Here is a 19,771-nt window from a genome sequence, read left to right on the forward strand (position 1 = left end):
GCCACATTTATGGATGGGAGAATACAACCACTTCTTTCTGACATTAATCTATTCTTCATCAGATAGAAACACATAGGAATGGTGGTTCTTGACCACTCTGTGACTTGGAAAGGCAAAAAGCTTTCTGGAGCTCAATTCACTTGATTCTTTTCTACCCTGTTCAGACAGGCTGTGCTTCTCTGTCTCTTAATTAAGCTGGAAATAGTGGCAAGCTGATGGCTTTGAGTTGAGCAGAGTGTGAAGTGCCTGTGCTATCCCCAGAGAGCATATTAGAGTAAACCAAATAGACTAAGAATTTCAGTTAGCTAAGGAAGGAGAATTTACATGGAAAGAGAGGAAGAGATGGGAGAAGGAGGTGGCAAAGACAAGAATAGTCAGGAAAGGAAGGGGCAGTTGAGAGGGATAAAAAGAAGATATATTTCATGTGAAGGCCAAATACAGAAAGACAAAAAATAAAGAAAACCAAAAGAAAATAACAGAACATTTATATCTATCTAGTTGGAAGTAGAGAAGAGCAAGTTCAGTTCAGGACATCCTCTTATTTTTATTTTTAATTTTTTTTTAAAAAAAAAACAAAGCTACATTTGCTTAGAAGTGAACACATTCACATAGCTGAGTCCTGATAATTTAAAAAAAAAACCCAATGCCCAGCTTTTATCTAAAAACTACAATAGGACAATGCATTCATTAGCATCCATGTATGCAAAATGTCACTAAACATTTTCCAGAATGGGTACAGAAAGTTGCAGAACAAATAGATTTCATTTTGTGTTAAATGAAATGAAATGAGCCACTACTCCCATTTGGTTCCACCAGCCTTTGGTGCCACTGAAGACTGAATTTAACATAGACTGCTCTAATTTAATTTGTACAACTCTTCCTGCTTCTCTTTCTCAAAATGTGTACATACTACAAACTTTTAATACCTATATTTTTATTTTTTCATATTCTATCAATTTTATTTAACATTCAGATTAAAGATTTAAAGATGAAATCTGGATGCTTAAAAGTTTGAATGTAGTTTTGACATTTGGTTGGTCCTAATATATGTGGTTTTTGGATCTATTAGCCAACAGAGCTTTTTAATGTCTGTCTCATTTATTTGTCCCATTTTCAAGTCAAATACCAAATAAGCTTAATTCTAAGATACTGGCTTCAGTCTACCCACCCTCCAGTTAACATTTATATCCCACAAAGTCTTCATTCATTGTTTGCACTTGTGGTGGTGTAAAGCCTCATTTCACCTTCTTAAGTTTTCAATTCAGCATTAAATTGCTGCTACTTGATTGCATTGGTGGTTTGGTGGTCACATAACTCACAAGTCCCATAGGTTGCCAAATTCCCTAGGTAAACAAATATGGGTAATGTCATGTTGCTGTCCACAACAGATATCCTAGGGGTTGCAACATGATAATTATCCATCCTTTCAAAACTTTACAATTTTATTCCAGGATACTGAATTAATTTTTTGGTTTCAGGTGCCCATCAGTCCCTTACCTGTTCATGATGTTCAATGCCCATGCTGATGGTGTTTACGAGGATTGCAATCATGATTCCACGATTGAAGTATTTGCTTTCCACAATTCCCCTCAGTTTGACTCTAATCTCTTGCCACATATCATTGCAAAGGATGAGCTGTCCCTTCTCTTCTCCATCATCCTCTTCTTTTTCCAAATCTGTCTTAGACTCCATGACTCCTTTCCTTCCATCTCCCTCTTGGTCACAGGCTTTTTCTCCATCTTCCTTATCTGAATTGACACTATCAAGCACAGAAAGTCTTTGGGTTGCTTCCTGTTGGGCCTTGTAACATTTGGGGCAGTTGCTGGGTTCAGAGACCAATGTCTTGGTAGTAGGCTGACCAAGTCCTTGAGGCATGTAATCAATAGAAGAATGTTTCTGGCAACGTGCTGGTTAATAATACATGAAGAGATTAAATGTAAGGCTTAATAATGTCCTTTTCATAATACAGTTCTACATCTCAATATTTAATTATGCAAAGCAAATGGGTTGTTGGCCATTTTAATGGAGAAGAAAATGAAGCACTGGAACTGCTAGAGTTAAACATCTCATCAGAGACTTTAAATGGAGATTGCTTGTCTCTAAGAGATATGCTCTACTTCAGCCACAATAGATTGCACTCAATTGTCTTCAGCTATGTAGCATGGATGGAACAATTCTCTAGACTGCAAGAATTATTAAATAAGGGTCATGACCTATATGTAATATACTGGAGATTTTTTAAAAAATTAAAAGCTTGTTTCTTTAAAAACTAGGGAGCCTTATTGATCTCATAACAAAAATATTTCAAATATTATATACTGTGCATATAAAATATGGTAAGTCTGACTTTGCTACTACATATGTCAAATCATCCAAAAAAGCTTATCTTGGCAAATGGAGCAGAACTAGAAAGGCATATCTGACTTGAGAAGCATATAACTTTTTTTTTAAAAAAATGTAACACTGGCAAAGTCACTTATGCTGATTTGCTACAACTAAAATAGTTTGTAGGGTCTGAAAAAAGGTCATAGCTCAGTGATAACCACATGCATTGGATGAAAAAGACCACTAGATCACATGAGACTTTAGTGATTATTAAGGTGATCTTGCGAGAATTCAGTGGCAGTGCATCACTCTTCTCACATGGAGTTTTGGAGACAACTGGCTAGAACAAATAATAATAATAATCCATCTGATTTCACTAAATAGATGATGTTCGAATTGAGAAAAGATTGCAAAATACTTGGACTTGGTTACCCAACAATAACAACTGTAATAATACTTAATTTTGTCACACAAAATCACATAAGATCCTGGTGGCGAGTTCCCAGAGTCTTGTCACATTTCTACATTTTTTTTGTATCCGATGCCATTGAACAAGTTCATGCTTGAAAAGGTGACTGATCTCTACTATAGATGCCTCTTATCTTTTTCATAACAGCTAGTAGTTTGCACAGTTGAATTTATGTTTCCCCACTTCATATTCTGTATCATTCTCTGCTGCTAAATGAAGAATTGTACATACTGTATCCAATAACATACCAAATAAACATGTTTATTCTTAATTATATTCCCCTATGTTTTATTCATCTTATATAACAGGGGTCCCCAACCCCCAGGGCTGCACAAGCAGCGGTTAGATTACAGTACTGCAGGCTACTTCTGCTGACTGGCTGCCAGCAGTTTGGCAGCTCAAGTCTCATCAGCTCAAGGTTGACTCAGCCTTCCATCCTTCCAAGGTCAATAAAATGAGGACCCAGATTGTTGGGGGCAATATGCTTACTCTGTAAACTGCTTAGAGAGGGCTGTAAAGCACTGTGAAGCGGTATATAAGTCTAAGTGCTATTGCTATTTGCACATGCATGAGAACTAGGTTGTGCATACGAAACCCGCCCCCCCTGCTGCTACTGTCTGTCCATGGAGTCAGAAGGGTTGGGGACTGCTGCTATATAGTTCCCTCCATTAACCTAATTATAATAATTGTTTTAAGTAGGGGTGGAACATAATTTTTTGTTATGTAATGCTGTTTTAATTTTTTTGGCTATTATACAAATCAGCATTCAGCTATCCTTCCTTGAATTATGGGATGCAGTTCCCTGCTCAAAATGCTCACACTTTCCATATGTTTCCAATTAATAGAAATTGGATATACCGATAATCCCTGAGTTACGAGCATTCACTTAACGCTCATTCAAAGTTACATGATGAGTGCCCCCTAGTGCTTATGAGCAAGTCCCACGGTTATGAATATTGCAGCACCATAGCAGTCGTTCGCCCTTACAAGTGACTGCAGTGGCTCTGCAACATTCACCCTGGTTATTCCTTCCCTCCCCACCCTCACCCAGGTCTCCCTAGGCACCAGGCCTTCAATATTCAACCTGTGAAGATTGAGATCCTTCGCTTTCTTGGCTGCTCCAGGCCTTCGGTACATTTGCAGAGAATGGAGGCCTAAAGTAACTCAAGATCATGTGAGATCATTGGGGCAAGATCTCACACTACTGATCTCATGTGATCTCATGGTACTTTAGGTCTCTGTCCTCTACAACAGAGAACAGAACCGAAGCTGTGGGATGCTTCTGTGTGTCTCCGGAGGCTGGATTGGGGCTCTGGAGGCCTTTTCCAGGGCGCTGTGGCCCAGATCTAAGGCTGGGGGAGGCTTTTGCGACCCCCCCGCAGCCCGATCTACGTTCCGGAGGTCTTTTCCAGGCCACTGCGGCCTGGATCTGAGGCCAGGGGAGGCTTTTGCATCCCCCACGGCCCAATCCGGGCTCCAGAGGCCTTTATCAGACCCAATCAGGCCACAGGGGAGTCGCAGAAGCCTTCTCCAGCCTCAAATCTGGGGCTGAGTGGCCTGGAAAAGGCAAATCACCATGGTCATTAAGTGAATCCGCAATCATTAAATAAACCCATTGTCCAGAATGGGTGTTTTTTGCTGGAATCTGGAAATAAATGCTGGGTTCCAGGAAAAAAAGTCATAAATTGTGATCAGATGACCATGGAATGCTGCAAATGGCTGTAAATATGGCTTGGTTGCCAAGTGCTCAAAATGTATCATGTTACTGTGGGACGAGCAGGCATCAGCACTTCAAATTGGGATTACAAGTATTTGGGGGGGGTGTCATCATATCTTTGAACAGTCACTGTTCAAGGACTATCTGTAGTTTGATTTACAGTGAAGGTCTTAACAGTCATTTACAGTCCCAACCCCAGCCCTTTAATTTGGCAGGCTTAGTTTATAAATCTTACAGTATTGCTTCCGGTCTTTTCCATTCACTCTCTGTTTGGCAGTGCCTGGTTCTGTTTGCCTGAGACGACGATCCTGCAGGCTGTTGTAGAACCCAAGGGTACGACGCTTAGCTTTACGAACAATGTGGCAAACATACTGGAAGATCTCTTCGTAACAATCTCCTGGTTCCATATAGCTGGCCACAGTGCTGGAGGACAGGTATCTTGCTCGCTGCTCTTGCATCAGTTGGTGTTCTCGTTGCTTGGTCTCTGAAAATTGGGTGGCAATGACTACTAGGCACAGATTTATCATAAAAAAGGAGCCCACCTAAGCAACAAGAGAAAAGGCATGAATAAAGCATTATTAGGGGGTGGGGTGGGGTAAGGGTGGTGGTGATTAAAGATTAAAAAAAAGACATAAAACATTGATATATATGTTTATGTGTGGAGGGCAATCTAGAGTCAAAGGATTGCAAAGTCCTTTCCTCAGAACCTATAATTCATTCTTACTCCACTGTCAATTTTTAGCTGAACATCAGTGCCACATTTTCCTGCCATTTCAGGATGAAATTCTAGAAATGCAATAGAAATATTACAGCATAAGCCTCAAATGGGTTTAACACTGTTAAAATGAAGTACCTTAAAATCTGGAAAACTCCATTCCTGCTTATGGGTGTGTATGACAGAGGCCATATTGATTTGCCCTTTATGTGTGTGTGTGTGTGTGTGTGTGTGTATATGTCTCTCTCTCTCTTTCTCTCTCTCTCTCTCTCTTTCTCTCTCTCTCTCTTTCTCTCTCTCTCTCTCTCTCTCTCTCTCTCTCTCTCTCTCTATATATATATATATATATATATATATATATATATATACAGAGAGAGAGAGTAAGCCGCCCTGAGTCTTCGGAGAAGGGCGGGATATAAATGGAATTTATATATATATATATATATATATATATATATATATATATATATATATATATATATAATGTGTATGTGTATATATATATGTACACACACACATGTATACACACACACACACATATATACACACACATATAAATATACACACACACACATATATAAATATACATACATACATACATACATACATACATACATACATACATCCGCCAGAACCTGAAGACTTGGCTCTTTGAGCTCTCTGGCCCAGGCTGAGAATTTTAACTGGGGTTCTATTTTCAGGAATACTTTAATCTTTTTAATTGTCTTTTAACTTTTATATTTTGTATTGGTATGACTTTAAAATGCCCTGTAAACCGCCCTGAGTTCTTCGGGAAAGGGCGGTATATAAATCTAATAAAATAAATAAATAAAATAAATACATATATACATACATATATAAAACTAGAAACAAGGATCACCAAGACTTAAAAATTTATTAAAACTGAGCTTTCAGCAGCGCCTGCTGACATTGTCAGAGTGTAAGCTAGGATTGGGAAGCATGTTCTTATAGTCTCTGTGAGGCCAGTAGTTTGGCTAATGAGCGTGTAACAGGTCTATTCTGCTCCCGCCCTCCTGCAAACAATTGCATCGGTCCTGTGTCCGTCAAGCGTGCTGATGTCTGTTGATTTCAGGCACTCTGCCTCTCTCCACTCGCCTAGAGATAGTGGACCCTTGGATGAATGTCCATAAGATTAATCTTTTCTCCACCTGGAACCTTTCAGATGTCTTGGGTTGCAACTCTCATTGCCACCTATACTGGCTGCATATAATTAGAACTGTACTTTAACTAATGGAAATCACCAGATTAAGTAAAGATAATTTAGGTTATAAGCCTGCTTTTATTCTCTAGTAAAAAAAACAACCCACTCCTGTGCTTCTGGTTTGTTTGTAAAAACAATACAATATAACAATATTTATTCTTATTTTAAAAACTTAGGAAGGATATTCTTAATGGTAGTTCTGGTGTTACTCTAATATATATACATTCTTACTCTTAAATGTCATGAAAAGTTTTTTTACAAAGGACTCAAAAATGCTGTGTAGATCCTCATGTCATTCCAATTAACAGTAAACGATAACTGATTTATTTTTTCAGCATCCATTACTTATCCCATAGCCTTCATCCCATAAACAAAATAATATTTGCTATTATCCCATGCAAGATGACATAAATGTCAGAATAAAAATAACAAATAAGCATCTTTCTAAATATCTTTCAAAGTTCAATCTGCTTAAAGAACAACCGTACAAACCTCAGGCTAGGAAGAGTAACAGAAAATAAAGGGCGAATTTAATACTGAAATCTCCTCAGGTCGTAAAAGGAGGAAAAGAGTTACTGTTTTTCCATCTAGAAGCTTTCAAACATAATTATCCAGAGAGAGAACAATAGACCATGGAGCCCTTCTACTCTTGCTGTGCATCTCATCTAGACAAAGGTGCCAGAAGGCTCTGTCAGATAGCCATTTCATTCACTTTTAACATTTCAAAGGGGCTGGGCCTCTGCTAGCCCTTGAATTAGCCTTTGAAAAACTAAGCCTTTCCTGGCCAGCTTCAGTACTAAAATAATTCACTGTTTCAAAATAAAATGGTGTTTTTAAAAAGATTTTGACGGCTATTTTAAAATATGCAGGCTGAATACCAGGAAGAAATTCCTATTGGCAAGAAATGTTTCAAATTGAACACCTTGATTCAAAAGTGGGGGATTCCTACTTGCTGGAAGCTTTTGAGTTGAGGGCAAGCTAGATGGCCAACTGCTGAGGCTGGATGTATTGTAATTTAAAGTCCCATCTCACACATTTTGCAAGATTTATGAAATCTGTTACAGCAGTGTTCACTTATATTTCACCTGATTCACTGATTTGCAGTCTGTATTGGCAGTCTAGTATACTTGTGAAGAATAATGGGGTGAAGAAAGTTCTTTAAAATTGTTAAATATGTGTGATATTTGGATCCAAAGGAAAAAAGGTGCTTCAGATATAATGTGAGTGCACTCACAACACCTGTCAGCAACATCTTAAAAAGTTGCTTTATTCAGCGCTTGTTGACAAGCACAGCGGATGCACTGTTGCTGGGATCAAAGGACCTTTCCTGTTTTGAATCTGAATACTTGCATATATTGTCTGAATTATATTGATCCCTATAACATCTGAGAATTTTGCCAAACGAGTACTTTTCTTTTTCTATATCCTTTGAGCAAGGATTCTGAAAGCTCATTCCAATTCCAAACATGTACTTTAACTTCTTTTTTTTGTCACTGTCTTCCTATTTATAGAAAGTCTTACTAGAAAGAAGTAGTAAGTATGTCAGGTTGTGATTCCTACACAGCAATTTTTTGCAAGTCAGCACTTTCCCAAATACTGCATTTTGGAGTTTTATAATTCCCTCGCTTTGTTTGTAAACCAATAAATAAAATCGCAGGGGGGTAGGGGACTCACACAAAAGCTGTGTCTTAGCTTAAGAGAAATGGTGGGAATTTTAACTTCAAGTTACAGAAAGACAAAAATGGAAAAATTGAGAACTAAGTTTAGTCATAAGTCCTCAGCTTACGACTATAATTGAGCCAAACAAGTGAAACATTTGTGAAGTGAATTTTGCCCCATTTTACAACCTTTTTTGTCACAGCTGTGGCAACTGAATCACTGCAGTTGTTGTGTTATTTTATGTTTCCCCATTGATTTTGCTTGTAAAAACGTCACAAAAGGTGATTGCATGACACAGGGACACTGCAACTGTCATAAATACAGTCAGTTGCCAAGTGTCCAAATTTTGATCACATGACCATGGGGATGCTGCAACTGTGAAAAATGGTCATAAGTCACTTTTTCCAATGCTGTTGTAACTTTGAACGGTCATAAAATGAACTGTTGTAAGTCGAAGAGTACCTGTATTAAACTCTAAGGGCCTTGCTTTAACCATTGTTGTGTGCTCTGACCACTATTGTAGATTGATTGCATAGGAATAATTATGCAGGGGGGTGACACTCTCCGAGATGGCTGCTGAATTGTAGGAATTTTTCCTTTTCCTGGTGACAATTTTCGGATTTTGCTGGCAGAGCTGGTTCTCTGGCAGTGCTGCTCCCTGGGTTTGAAAGGAAGCATTTAGGGATGACCGAAGAATACTTTTGGATGGCTATGGAACCATCTGTGAAGGGGTGCTGTGGAAAATATTCAGAGGCATGATATTTTAGAATTATAAGTGCAATTCGGAAATAAACCTCCATTTGGTTATCAATGACAGACACTTGCAGATACAGAACTTTTATTATGCACATTAGAAAACTACATTACATTACTTTTCGACATAATCACCATTCAAATTGAGGCACCTGTCATAATGTCTTACAAGATTTGAAATTCCTTAGTAGTAGTCGCTTGGTGCCAAATTTTGACTAGGGGGGGGCTGATCAAAAACATCCCAACAGAACTGCTTCCAAAGTTCTTGGATGCGGCTAGGGGTGTGCAGGTGAGCATTATCGTGAACCAACACCACTCCGGAAGTCAGCATCCCCAACACTTGTTATGGATGGCTTGTCTATTTCACAATAGACATCTAAATTGATGGTCAAACCACGCTCCATGAACTTCACTAGCAGTACTCCTTTGGCATCTTCACATTTGGTGGGATTTTCTATGGCACAACTTCCGGTGTGGTGTTGGTTCATGATAATGCTTGCCCGCACACCATTAGATGCACCCAAGAACTTTTGAAGCAGTTCCATTGGGATGTTTTTGATCACATTCCCATAGTTCAGATTTGGCACCAAGTGAATATTACTAAGGAATTTCAAACTTTGTAAAAGCTTATGACAAGTGCCTCAGTTTGAGTGGTGATTATGTTGAAAAGTAATGTAATGTTGTAGTTTTCTAATGTGTATAATAGAAATTCTGTATCTGCGAGTGTCTATCATTGATAACCAAATGGAGGTTTATTTCCAAATTGCCCTCATAGATTCACAAAAGGAATGTGATTTGGAACCAGTTAATTTGTTGGAAATAAATTGGGACTGTATAGACTTAGAATTAACTGAGATGATGGCATACACCTCTTTGAAGTTTAAGCCTGCAGTCTTTTATAACAGCAGAAATTACACTGAGTGGAGAAGCAAATTGGCTTTCCCCATGAGGACTGAAGAAGATGGGGGAATGAATTTATTACACTTAATCAGGAAGCAATTTTATCTGGACTTTGTTGGGAAGATAGCCTGATTTTGGAGATTGAACTTATATATTTAATCAGACAACAATTGATAAGAAATGGCATTAAGAAACAAAAATGGATATTTGATCCAGAATCAATTACTGTTAATTTTTGGGATGATATGGGTTAGATAAGATGCTGTGGAAAATTTTCTATGAATTGTTCACAATAATAGCTTGTTAACAGGGAGATTTGAAATTTTAATCTTGTCTTTTTTTCTTTTTGTTTGTTTTTCTCTATTCTTTAATTTACGAGTTACGAACATTCACTTAATGCTCATTTGAAGTTATGCAATAAGTGTCCCCTAGTGCTTATGAGAAAGTCCAAAAATTATGAATATTGCAGAACCACGGCAGTTGTTCACCCTTATGATGTGGCACTGCAACATTCATCCTGGCTATTCCCTCCCTACCCACCCCCGCTCTGGGTCTCCCTAGGCACCAGGCCTTCAATACTCACCTTGCAAAGATAAGATCCTTTGCTTTTTTGGCTGCTCCAGGCCTTTAGTGCATTCACAGAGAATGGAGGCCTAAAGTAATGCAAGATCATGCAAAATCAGTGGGGCAAGATCTCACGCTACTGATCTTGGGTGATTTCATGATACTTTAGGCCTCTGTTCTCTGCAACAGAGAATGGAACTAAAGCCAGGGGACGCTTCCACAGCCCTCTGGTGGCCTGACCTGGGTGCCGGAGGCCTTCTCCAGGCTACTGCCACCTGGATCTGAGGCCAGGGGATTCTTCCATGGCCCTCAAGCAGCTACTTATATAAATAGGGAGCACATCCCCTATGGATTATTAACCTTATGTTCAGGAACTTTTGGATTACAAATCTGGGCAGAGTGATAACTTTGGACCCTTGGACAATTATTTGAAGCTGAGACTGAAAAACAGAAGTGGTTTAGAAGGTTTGTTTTTCCTTCCTGCCTCCCCCTCTGTGGGGGAGTCTATTGGATTATAAGAGGCTACAGATAAAGACTATAAAACTTATTAGAGATGAACGTAAAGGACATATGGCAATATCGGTTGTAAGATTGGAGGCTTTGTATAAAGCTGATAATAGGGGTATATATTAGAACTGAGAAAGTTTTGGAGGGTGGGAACAAAAATGAGTGTTTCCAACTTAGCTAAAGCTAGCAAAAAATCATCCTCAGCTCCATCTTCTACTACCCCCAGTCCTGTGTATCAGAGATCAATTGATGCAATGTTACAGCAAGAAAAAAGTAACAATTTTCAGAATGAAATGCAAACCACATTACAATTAATTCAGGAGGCAATTACTTCACATAAAGAAGACACAAAGAGAAATCATGAAGAAACAAAAGATAACTTTGATAAAATGAAGGAAGAAATCCATGATTTGAAATTCCAACTGGAAAACTTCCAACATAAGATTTCAAAGAATGAGCAATGGATCCAGACAATTGAAGACAAATCAGTAGAAACCAATCAAAAGATGGAAGAAATAAAAGATGAAAACCAAAGATTGGCAAGTAGAGAATTAGAGGAATCAGTAGCAGTTTTAGAAATGGAAAAGGCTATTGCTAAGCACATTGGTTTGTGCTTAAATTGTAAGCCGCCCTGAGTCTTCGGAGAAGGGCAGGATATAAATGGGATTTAAAAAAGGCATCTTATTTTTTAAGATTTTTAAGATTTCAGAATATAATGGAAGACAAGGAAGAGAACCTTGCTGATCTGATGATAGAACTGTTGGCTGGTGTGCTGGAATTGGGGAAGCAGGAAATGGAGGGAGAGATAGACCAAATATTTAGAGTTAACTCAAGCTACACAAGAAGAAATAAAGTCCCCAGAGAGATTCATGTCAGATTTGTTAAAAGATCAATAAGAGATGAAATATTAAGAAGACTGAGAGATGACCCATTGCAATATAAGGGGAAAAAAAATCATGTTTTTGAAGCAGATACCTAGGAGGATAAGGGATTCATGAAGAGAATAGCAATTTTTGACCAAAAAACTAATTAAGAAAGGAGTGACTTTTAGCTGGCTGATGCCAGAATGGATACTAATCAATTGGGACATAAAAAGATACAGATTGGATTCCATCTTTAAAGCAAAGGAAGTTTATGAGAGATATAGAACTTTTGCTTGAAGAAGGAAACTTAGAACTCCAACAGAAGGGGAATTTAGAAAACAGCATTAGAAGGGGTGGCCAAACAAAGAGAAGATGAAGAAATAGAAATCACAAATTAAGAAGGGGCTAAAGGGAAAGAACAGAGACAGACTGGAACAACTAGGACAGGGGTCGGCAACCTGAAAAAGGAAAAGAGCCACTGGGAACCGGTTCCATCACACATAAAAAAAGTGGGAGCCGCGTGCGTGCATCCATGCACGCGCATGCGCAAAAATGTTTTGTGCATGCGCAAAATGGGTTTTTCTTGCGCATGCGCGGATGCACACGGTTGCCATTTTTTTTAATGTGTGATGGAACTGGTTCCCGGTTGCGCGATGGCGACGGCCCGTTTGCAGAGCTACCGCCTTCGGCAGCCTGCAAACGTGCCGCGACAGCTTTCCCAAAGAGCAGCGCCGCTGCCCGTTCGCACGGAGGTGCACGTGCACCTCTCCAAAGGTTTGGGGAGGTGCGCGCGCACCTCCACTCGTTCGGAGAGGTGCGCTCGGACCTCTCGGAATGGGCAGCGGTGCCGCTTGTTGGGAAAGCTGCCGCGGCCTGTTTGCAGAGCTACCGCCTTCGGCAGCCTGCAAATGTGCCGCCGCAGCTTTCCCAAAGAGCTTTCAAAGGTTTGGGGAGGTGCGCATGCACCTCCGCCCATCCGGAGAGGTGCGCGCGCACCTCTCCAAACGGGCGGTGCCACTTTTAATCTTTTAATCTTTTAAAATTGTTTTTAACTTTTGTATTTTGTATTGGTTTGGTTTTTAAATACCCTGTAAACTGCCCTGAGTCCTTTGGGAAAGGGCGGTATATAAATCTAATAAAATAAAATAAATAAAATAAATAATAAAAGAAGAATTTACAAAATTAGAATTAGAATTACAAAGATGGGTCCAAAGTTGCCCGGAGAGGTGACTGTGAAGGAGGGGTGCCCCATCGATCACGAAGCAATAGCAACAGCTTCGTTTGATCTGGGGAAAGCCCTCTGAACCTGACAGGAGAAAGGCTAGGGTGAGATCAGCGTCAAGCCCAAGATGCTTGCAGCCAAAGTCCCAGAGCACAAACTTAAACATCGGTGAACAGTGTGCTTGGAATTGGTGAGAGTACTGATCTTCTTTCTTCTATCTACTACCGTAGTTTCCGGCGTATAAGACTACTTTTTAACCCATGAAAATCTTCTCAAAAGTCAGGGGTTGTCTTATACGCCGGGTGATGAAAATTTAGGGACAGGGCTGGCTGGAAAACCTGGAGCGGATCTCCCATTTAGTCTGCGCAGGGAAAGCGGGACCAATTGGAGAAGAAGCTGCAGTCTGTGATTTTTTACAGGCTGGAGTCTGGGCGTCTTTTCTTCTAAAGTTGAAGAGCAGCTGTAGTATATCCCAACTTGAAAGGCAGGTGGGGAAGGCAGCAGCCAGAGCAGCGGCTTAGCTCTAAGTACACATATGACTTAGGAACTGGGCGGGCTGGCTGGAAAACCTGGAACGGATCTCCCATTTGGTCTTTTTTTTTAAAAATCCCATTTATATCCTGCCCTTCTCCGAAGACTCAGGGTGGCTTACAATTTAAAGCACAAATCAATGTGCTTAGCAATAGCCTTCATTCTGTGTATATGCCTGTTTATTAGGGCTTTCACCCCACCCCCCCAAGCAGCATTATTACAAAGTCAGCTTATTGCCCCCAACAATCTGGGTCCTCATTTTACCTACCTTGGAAGGATGGAAAGCTGAGTCAACCTTGAGCCTGGAGGAATGCGAACCTGCACTAATTGCAGGCAGCTTGTGTTACTTAAGGCTCTGCGCAGGGAAAGCTTTAGAGTGAATTAGGAAAAGTGAAAAAGTGAATTAGGAAAATAGGGAATGGTTGCTGGAATCAGGGGCTGCCACAAAGAAGAGGGAGTCAAGCTATTCTCCAAAGCACCTAAAAGCAGGACAAGAAGTAATGGATGGAAACTAATCAAGGAGAGAAGTAACCTAGAACTAAGGAGAAACTTCCTGACAGTTAGAACAATTAACCAGTGGAACAACCTGCCTCCAGAAGTGGTGAATGCTCCAACACTGGAAGTTTTTAAGAAGAGACTGGACAGCCATTTGTCTGAAATGGTATAGGGTTTCCTGCCTTAGCAGGGGGTTGGACTAGATGACCTCCAAGGTCCCCTCCATCTTCTTCTTCTTCTTCTTCTTCTTCTTCTTCTTCTTCTTCTTCTTCTTCTTCTTCTTCTTCTTCTTCTTCTTCTTCTTATTATTATTATTATTATTATTATTATTATTATTATTATTATTATTATTATTATTATTATTATTATTATAGTTTAATCCACTTGCACTGTTTTATGTTTACATGTTTGATGACAAATAGCCTTATGTTTATAAGTGACAGTTTTCCTACTAAGCACCTGCATGTCATAAGCATTTGAATTAAAATTACCATATTAAAATCAAATCTGATGTTTTTTAATTTTTATTTGGTGTGTGTTGGAAGAGGGGTAGTCTTATACGGCGAGTATAGCCCAAACCCTATAATTTAACAGGAAATGTAGGGGGTCGTCTTATACGCCCAGTTCGTCTTATACGCCGGAAAATACGGTATTTAAATCCTTGAAAAGATCCCCAAAGCAAGAAAACCACCAGAAGTGAAGGGAGGGGATTATATCCCCATTCCCTTACAGACGGAAGTGGCGAATTAATATAAAAGGTAGAAAGAGATATACTAAAATTTGTTTAAATATTTCAGTCTGGACAAATCTAGGAACTAAAAAACTGTCAAGATTATCCCCTAAAAAAATTCTGATGGAATTATAAAAATGTATAACAAAAATAACTTTTTGAGAGAAAGAAAAACTGAAAAAAGAAATAACTGCTGACACCTAGTGGAAAATCAAAGAATAGAACCCTAACAATAAGGACTCAGAAATTGGCAGAATGCCCAGACACAAAGAAAAAGTTGTTCCTTTGAATTGCAAATAACCTTGAAGACAGATGGGAACAAAGGAAGAGCCAGCTATAAGATTAAAAAGAGTTTGAAAGGGAAAAAAAACAAACACCTGGACTTTGCTTAAACCTAAGAACTGTTTACGGGAAAAAAAATTGGTTTTTTGGCTAATCTTTTAGAGGAGAATTTGCAGGATTTAAAGTGGCTTAATATACTGAATCTGTAATTTTGACTAGTTGATAAATTGACTTTTGAATTAAAACATTGATGAAAGATTATTTGAAGGGGGGAGACAACATGGGTATCACATACATATCAAAAAATGACAGGATGCCACATTCAATATTTTCTCCTAAAGGACTTAGCCTGGAAAATCAAGGGCCTCCAGAAGCAATACTTCAAGGCAAGAAAAATACTTTCCCAGAGGAAATATATGTAATATTAGGACAAATACAAATAACAATAAATTCAAACCATGACGAAATTCGAAACAACTTTGAGGATTTAAATAAGCATATTTCCAATCTAAATCTACAATTAAAAATACCCAGGAAATAACAACAAAGGAACAAACAAATTAGACAGCATTATAAAAATTATAAAAGTAGGATGTGTGCTGAACTAATGAGATAATGTTATGAGAATAATATAAGCTGAAAAAAATGTTATATATAGAAATTATTATTATTTGTATAAATATAAAATATGCATATTCCTAATCATTTATATATTATTAAGAATTATATTTTGGCTAAGGTTGAAGAAGGAAACTACAAATGGGAGAAGGGAAGATCAAAGAAATGTATTATTAATTAATATATTAATTATGGAATTATCAAATTTAATCATTATTTTCTGTTAATTAATTATTACTGTCCTTTTTTCTCATTAAAATGTAAACCAAGACAACACGCTGTACACCAGGCACTGGAGATTGTTATAGTTAAAAACCCATACATACATACATACATACATACATACATACATACAAGAAAGAACAAATAAGTCACAAAACAGAAGATGAATCAGAGGAAATTGATCCAAACATGCAAGATATAAAAGAATGGAAACATAAATTGGCACAAATAAAAATCTGCAAGACTTAGTTACAACAATGGAAATGGAAAAGGCACCCTATTTTGTAGGTTTTCAAAATATACCTGAGGATAAGGAAAAAGATTTTAAAAAATGGATTATAAAGCTATTAGGGGAAATGCCAGAAATTAGGAGACAAAAAATGAAAAGAGAAATTGAGGGAAAAGGAAAGTGGGAGTTGTTTAATGATTACAACTGGGTGGAATTCCCCCTCAAAAATACCCTACTTAAATTGATTTTCCCATTGCAAGCAATGTTCACAAAAACAGAGGAAGAATTTTTTGGCGATTTAATTACTTTGGCCTGGAAAGCCAATTGTCAAAGGAAGAAAGTTAGACTCAAAAAACAGATCTGACGTACCAGATAGGGTATTATATGACCCAATATTTATTTACCATTTTTATCTGTATAACACTAGAAAAATTTGAAGAGGATGTCTATATCTAATTTTGTATGTATCCATAGTAGTGAGAACTGTATTTGTTCAATGTTGGAAAAATGAAAATACTATGGGAAGAAGAGAGCATCAGGGGGGAAAACACTGGATTGTGTAGCATTGACCAGATTTATATTGAAGAAGTTAAGATGCAACATTGAGTAACAAATGTACCTGGACATCATGTTGTTTACTAAGCACTTTTGATTTGTAATAATAGAAAATGAATAAAACACTTATTTAAAAAAGTATTTAAATATGACAACGGATTTCAAAGACCTTAGAAAGAATTCAATAATGGCAAAGTCAATTTCATTCATGAACATGAATGATTTTTTTGCTATTTCAAACAGAGGATTTGAAATTGGTATCTCCTAGAATTATTAGCAACAGCTATTTTACTTCAAAGAATATAAATGTCCAGCTCCTTGGTTTATTGGGATGTAACATTTGTTTCTCTCATGTGAAGGGCATATTTTATCTACTCAGTGAAGGGATTATTGTACTTACAATGATCAACAAAATGAAGTAAATGAAGTTGTAGAATGAATGAGCATCCATCACATAATACATAATCTCCACCCATCCTTCCAGAGTGATTACCTGAAAAAAGAGAGAGGGAATAGGAAACATTTCAGTAGCTACAAGGAGATAGAATATCCATTCTTTTTGTAAGGCATCTTAGGGAAATCCTGACAAAAGGAAAAAAAAATAAAATCCTTATGGATTACTAAAGCAACTTTCCCTAGCCTGATGCTCTCAAATTATATTTCATAACATGTTAAGACAAGGTATATGACTTATACTCCCAGAGCTTCACATAGTGTTCCAAAATATTGGATGTGACCCTCACAAAACTTATCAGAACATTTTAAATATCATCAGGAATAATCATATTAGCTTCCTTAATTTAAAGTCTTCTTAATTCTAATTTAGTTTAACTTAGTTTTCTCATTTAATTCTATTTGATTTTAAATCTTTAAATTAAAATTAATAGGTTCTGCCTATTGTCTGTCTAAAGACAAAATGTAGCTCCCTTTGCCAAAAGGTTATGTATCACTGACTTAGAGACACAGGACTGATTCTCTGAAATAAATCACAGTTCTCAAAATCAGCTACTTGAAGACACTGCCAGGATTCAAGTAAAATTAAGCAGACAGGTCCATTTCTGTTCTTTGCTACAGGAAACCAAATACCTCAGTTAGACCTGGATAGATAACTCTTGGAAAGGTGTTTTGGGGACCTCATCTTTAGAATAAGTAGAACTTTTAGATAACCTGATTCAGATTACCTGGAATATAACAATCCATGCATAGCCAATATTATCAAAGTTGATTGCCCCTTTGTGTGGATTGGTATTGCCTGTACGACACTCATTGTAATACTGGTTCCAGTTAACGCACATGCCACTGACGTTGAACTCCTGCCTGACTGAAGTATAGTAGAAGTAGTCATCCTTATCCAAGCAGCATACATGGCCCCGTTCTTTGAGTGGGGGTATCTCTTGACAGCCCATGATACCATTATCGCCTGACAGTGAACAGATGAAGGGCATTTCATCATCCTCCTCAGGTTGATAATAGGGAGGAAGAGTGATGTTACCTTGGCTGAGAGAACACATGAACAAAATTGTTATGGCAAATATTATAGTTAATAATACATGTGTAGACTGGATATAATGGCGAAAAATCACAAAATATAAAGCCCTACAAATAGAAGTAGAACAACTGTGGCAAAAGAAAGCAAAGATAGTACCAATAATAATAAGTACCATGGGTGCAATTTTAAAACATCTGGAGACTTCTTGAACATTATCAGCACTGACAAAATCACTGTCAGTCAATTGCAAAAGACAGTTTTACCTGAAACGGCTTACATTCTATGATAATACTTTTAATATTCTTAAATAACAATAATTCCTTATTCTAGATTCTTGGGAAGGACTCAAAAAGTGGACAAAAATGCCAACCTCAAATATCTGGCTGACTATATGACAAATAATAAAAATCTACTACAGCAGAGGATTAATAATGTTATCTATCCAGAGATATTGGCTAGAATTAGAAATATTAACAAGAACAACAAGAGTAAAATGCTTATTACATTGATTACAAGATCCAGTTTAATATCCAGTTCCACAGTTGCATGCTTGTTTGTGACCAGGGCCCCCATAGCACACTAAATCTGTAGAAGTAGAAAATAGTAGATTTCCAACCAGTAAGTCTTCTCTGAGTGCTAAAAACAGAGTGGAAAGTAATTTTATTACTCTATTTTTGCCAGTTCTACTGTTACTTTAATTAGTACATCAGGAGTAAAAGAAGGTTCTTTCTTCTTGTACCCAGCTCTATGTATTTAAATGATTCCTTGAAATCAGGAACCTTGGGCAGGTATTCAAAGATTGAATAAATGAAGGATTTCCTGTTCTTCAGAAAAGTTCAGAAAAGTTGGGAATTGAAGATATGGGAATTCTGGAAATGGCGTTAGCATGGCACAGCTCCCGCTCTGTGTTTCAGCCTGAACTCTAGAACAGCACTAGTTTAAAGTTCTTATTTGGAGGAGAAATGCTAACTACTATTGGTTTGTTCAGAAGTCATATCAAAGTATGATATGGACAAGGAAACAGAAAGTTTTGTGGGTCATTTAAATTGACCTGGATCAATAGTTTAGAAGATGATCTGAAGTGATTATAACTCAAGGAAAATCCAATTTCTATACACTGAGGAAGAGATGTTGAAAAAGGCCAAGGAAAGAGCATGTTTTTATTCATTTTTTTCCTTGAGAGAAAGGCTTGTGACACAGTTAGAACTAAAATAGACAGCAGATGTTTCCTAGAGCAAATGGGTAATCTGGTACCATGCCAGCATATGGAATCATTAAGCATACTTATTTCTCAACATGTGATAGCAATACTTCCCACAATATTGAATCCAAACTTAAAATAGTAGAAGTAAGCTCAGAAAAATAAAAATCTACAAAAATTAAAAAAAGAACGAATTATCTAAAAATATTGGAGCACAATTTTAAACCATGAGTTTGCCCATTTTATATATGCTCCTTTACTCATGATATTGCTTCAGATGTACACTATAATGTTTTAAAATGTAATGTAAATAAAATAAGTACCTGTTTGATTCTTTGTAAGGCAGAAAAAACACAGAAAATGTATTAAAACTGCTAAAAATGCTTTATAAATATGTATCATAAATGTATATTCATTAGAAAGTCCATATTCTTTCAATTCTTGATATGAAACGAATCATAACATGAAATGGCCTTGGGTTAAATCAAAAGTTTTAAACTACA

The 19,771-nt window shown here is 37.6% G+C and overlaps 1 protein-coding gene across 1 annotated transcript in view; it reads right to left on the reverse strand.

The window, feature by feature from the left end:
* CACNA1I (calcium voltage-gated channel subunit alpha1 I) overlaps positions 1-19,771 on the reverse strand; it is a gene marked incomplete at both ends in the record, with an annotated part of 359,559 nt that overhangs the window by 85,389 nt on the left and 254,399 nt on the right. Inside the window, 4 exons of the mRNA XM_081330234.1 lie at positions 1,498-1,907; positions 4,747-5,053; positions 16,979-17,071; positions 17,760-18,075. Coding sequence (XP_081186360.1) covers positions 1,498-1,907; positions 4,747-5,053; positions 16,979-17,071; positions 17,760-18,075 — 1,126 coding nt within the window. The remainder of the gene's footprint in view (positions 1-1,497; positions 1,908-4,746; positions 5,054-16,978; positions 17,072-17,759; positions 18,076-19,771) is intronic.

The sequence above is a fragment of the Vipera berus genome, assembly GCF_964194415.1.
Source record: "Vipera berus genome assembly, chromosome: 6".
In the NCBI taxonomy this organism is placed as follows: domain Eukaryota; kingdom Metazoa; phylum Chordata; class Lepidosauria; order Squamata; family Viperidae; genus Vipera; species Vipera berus.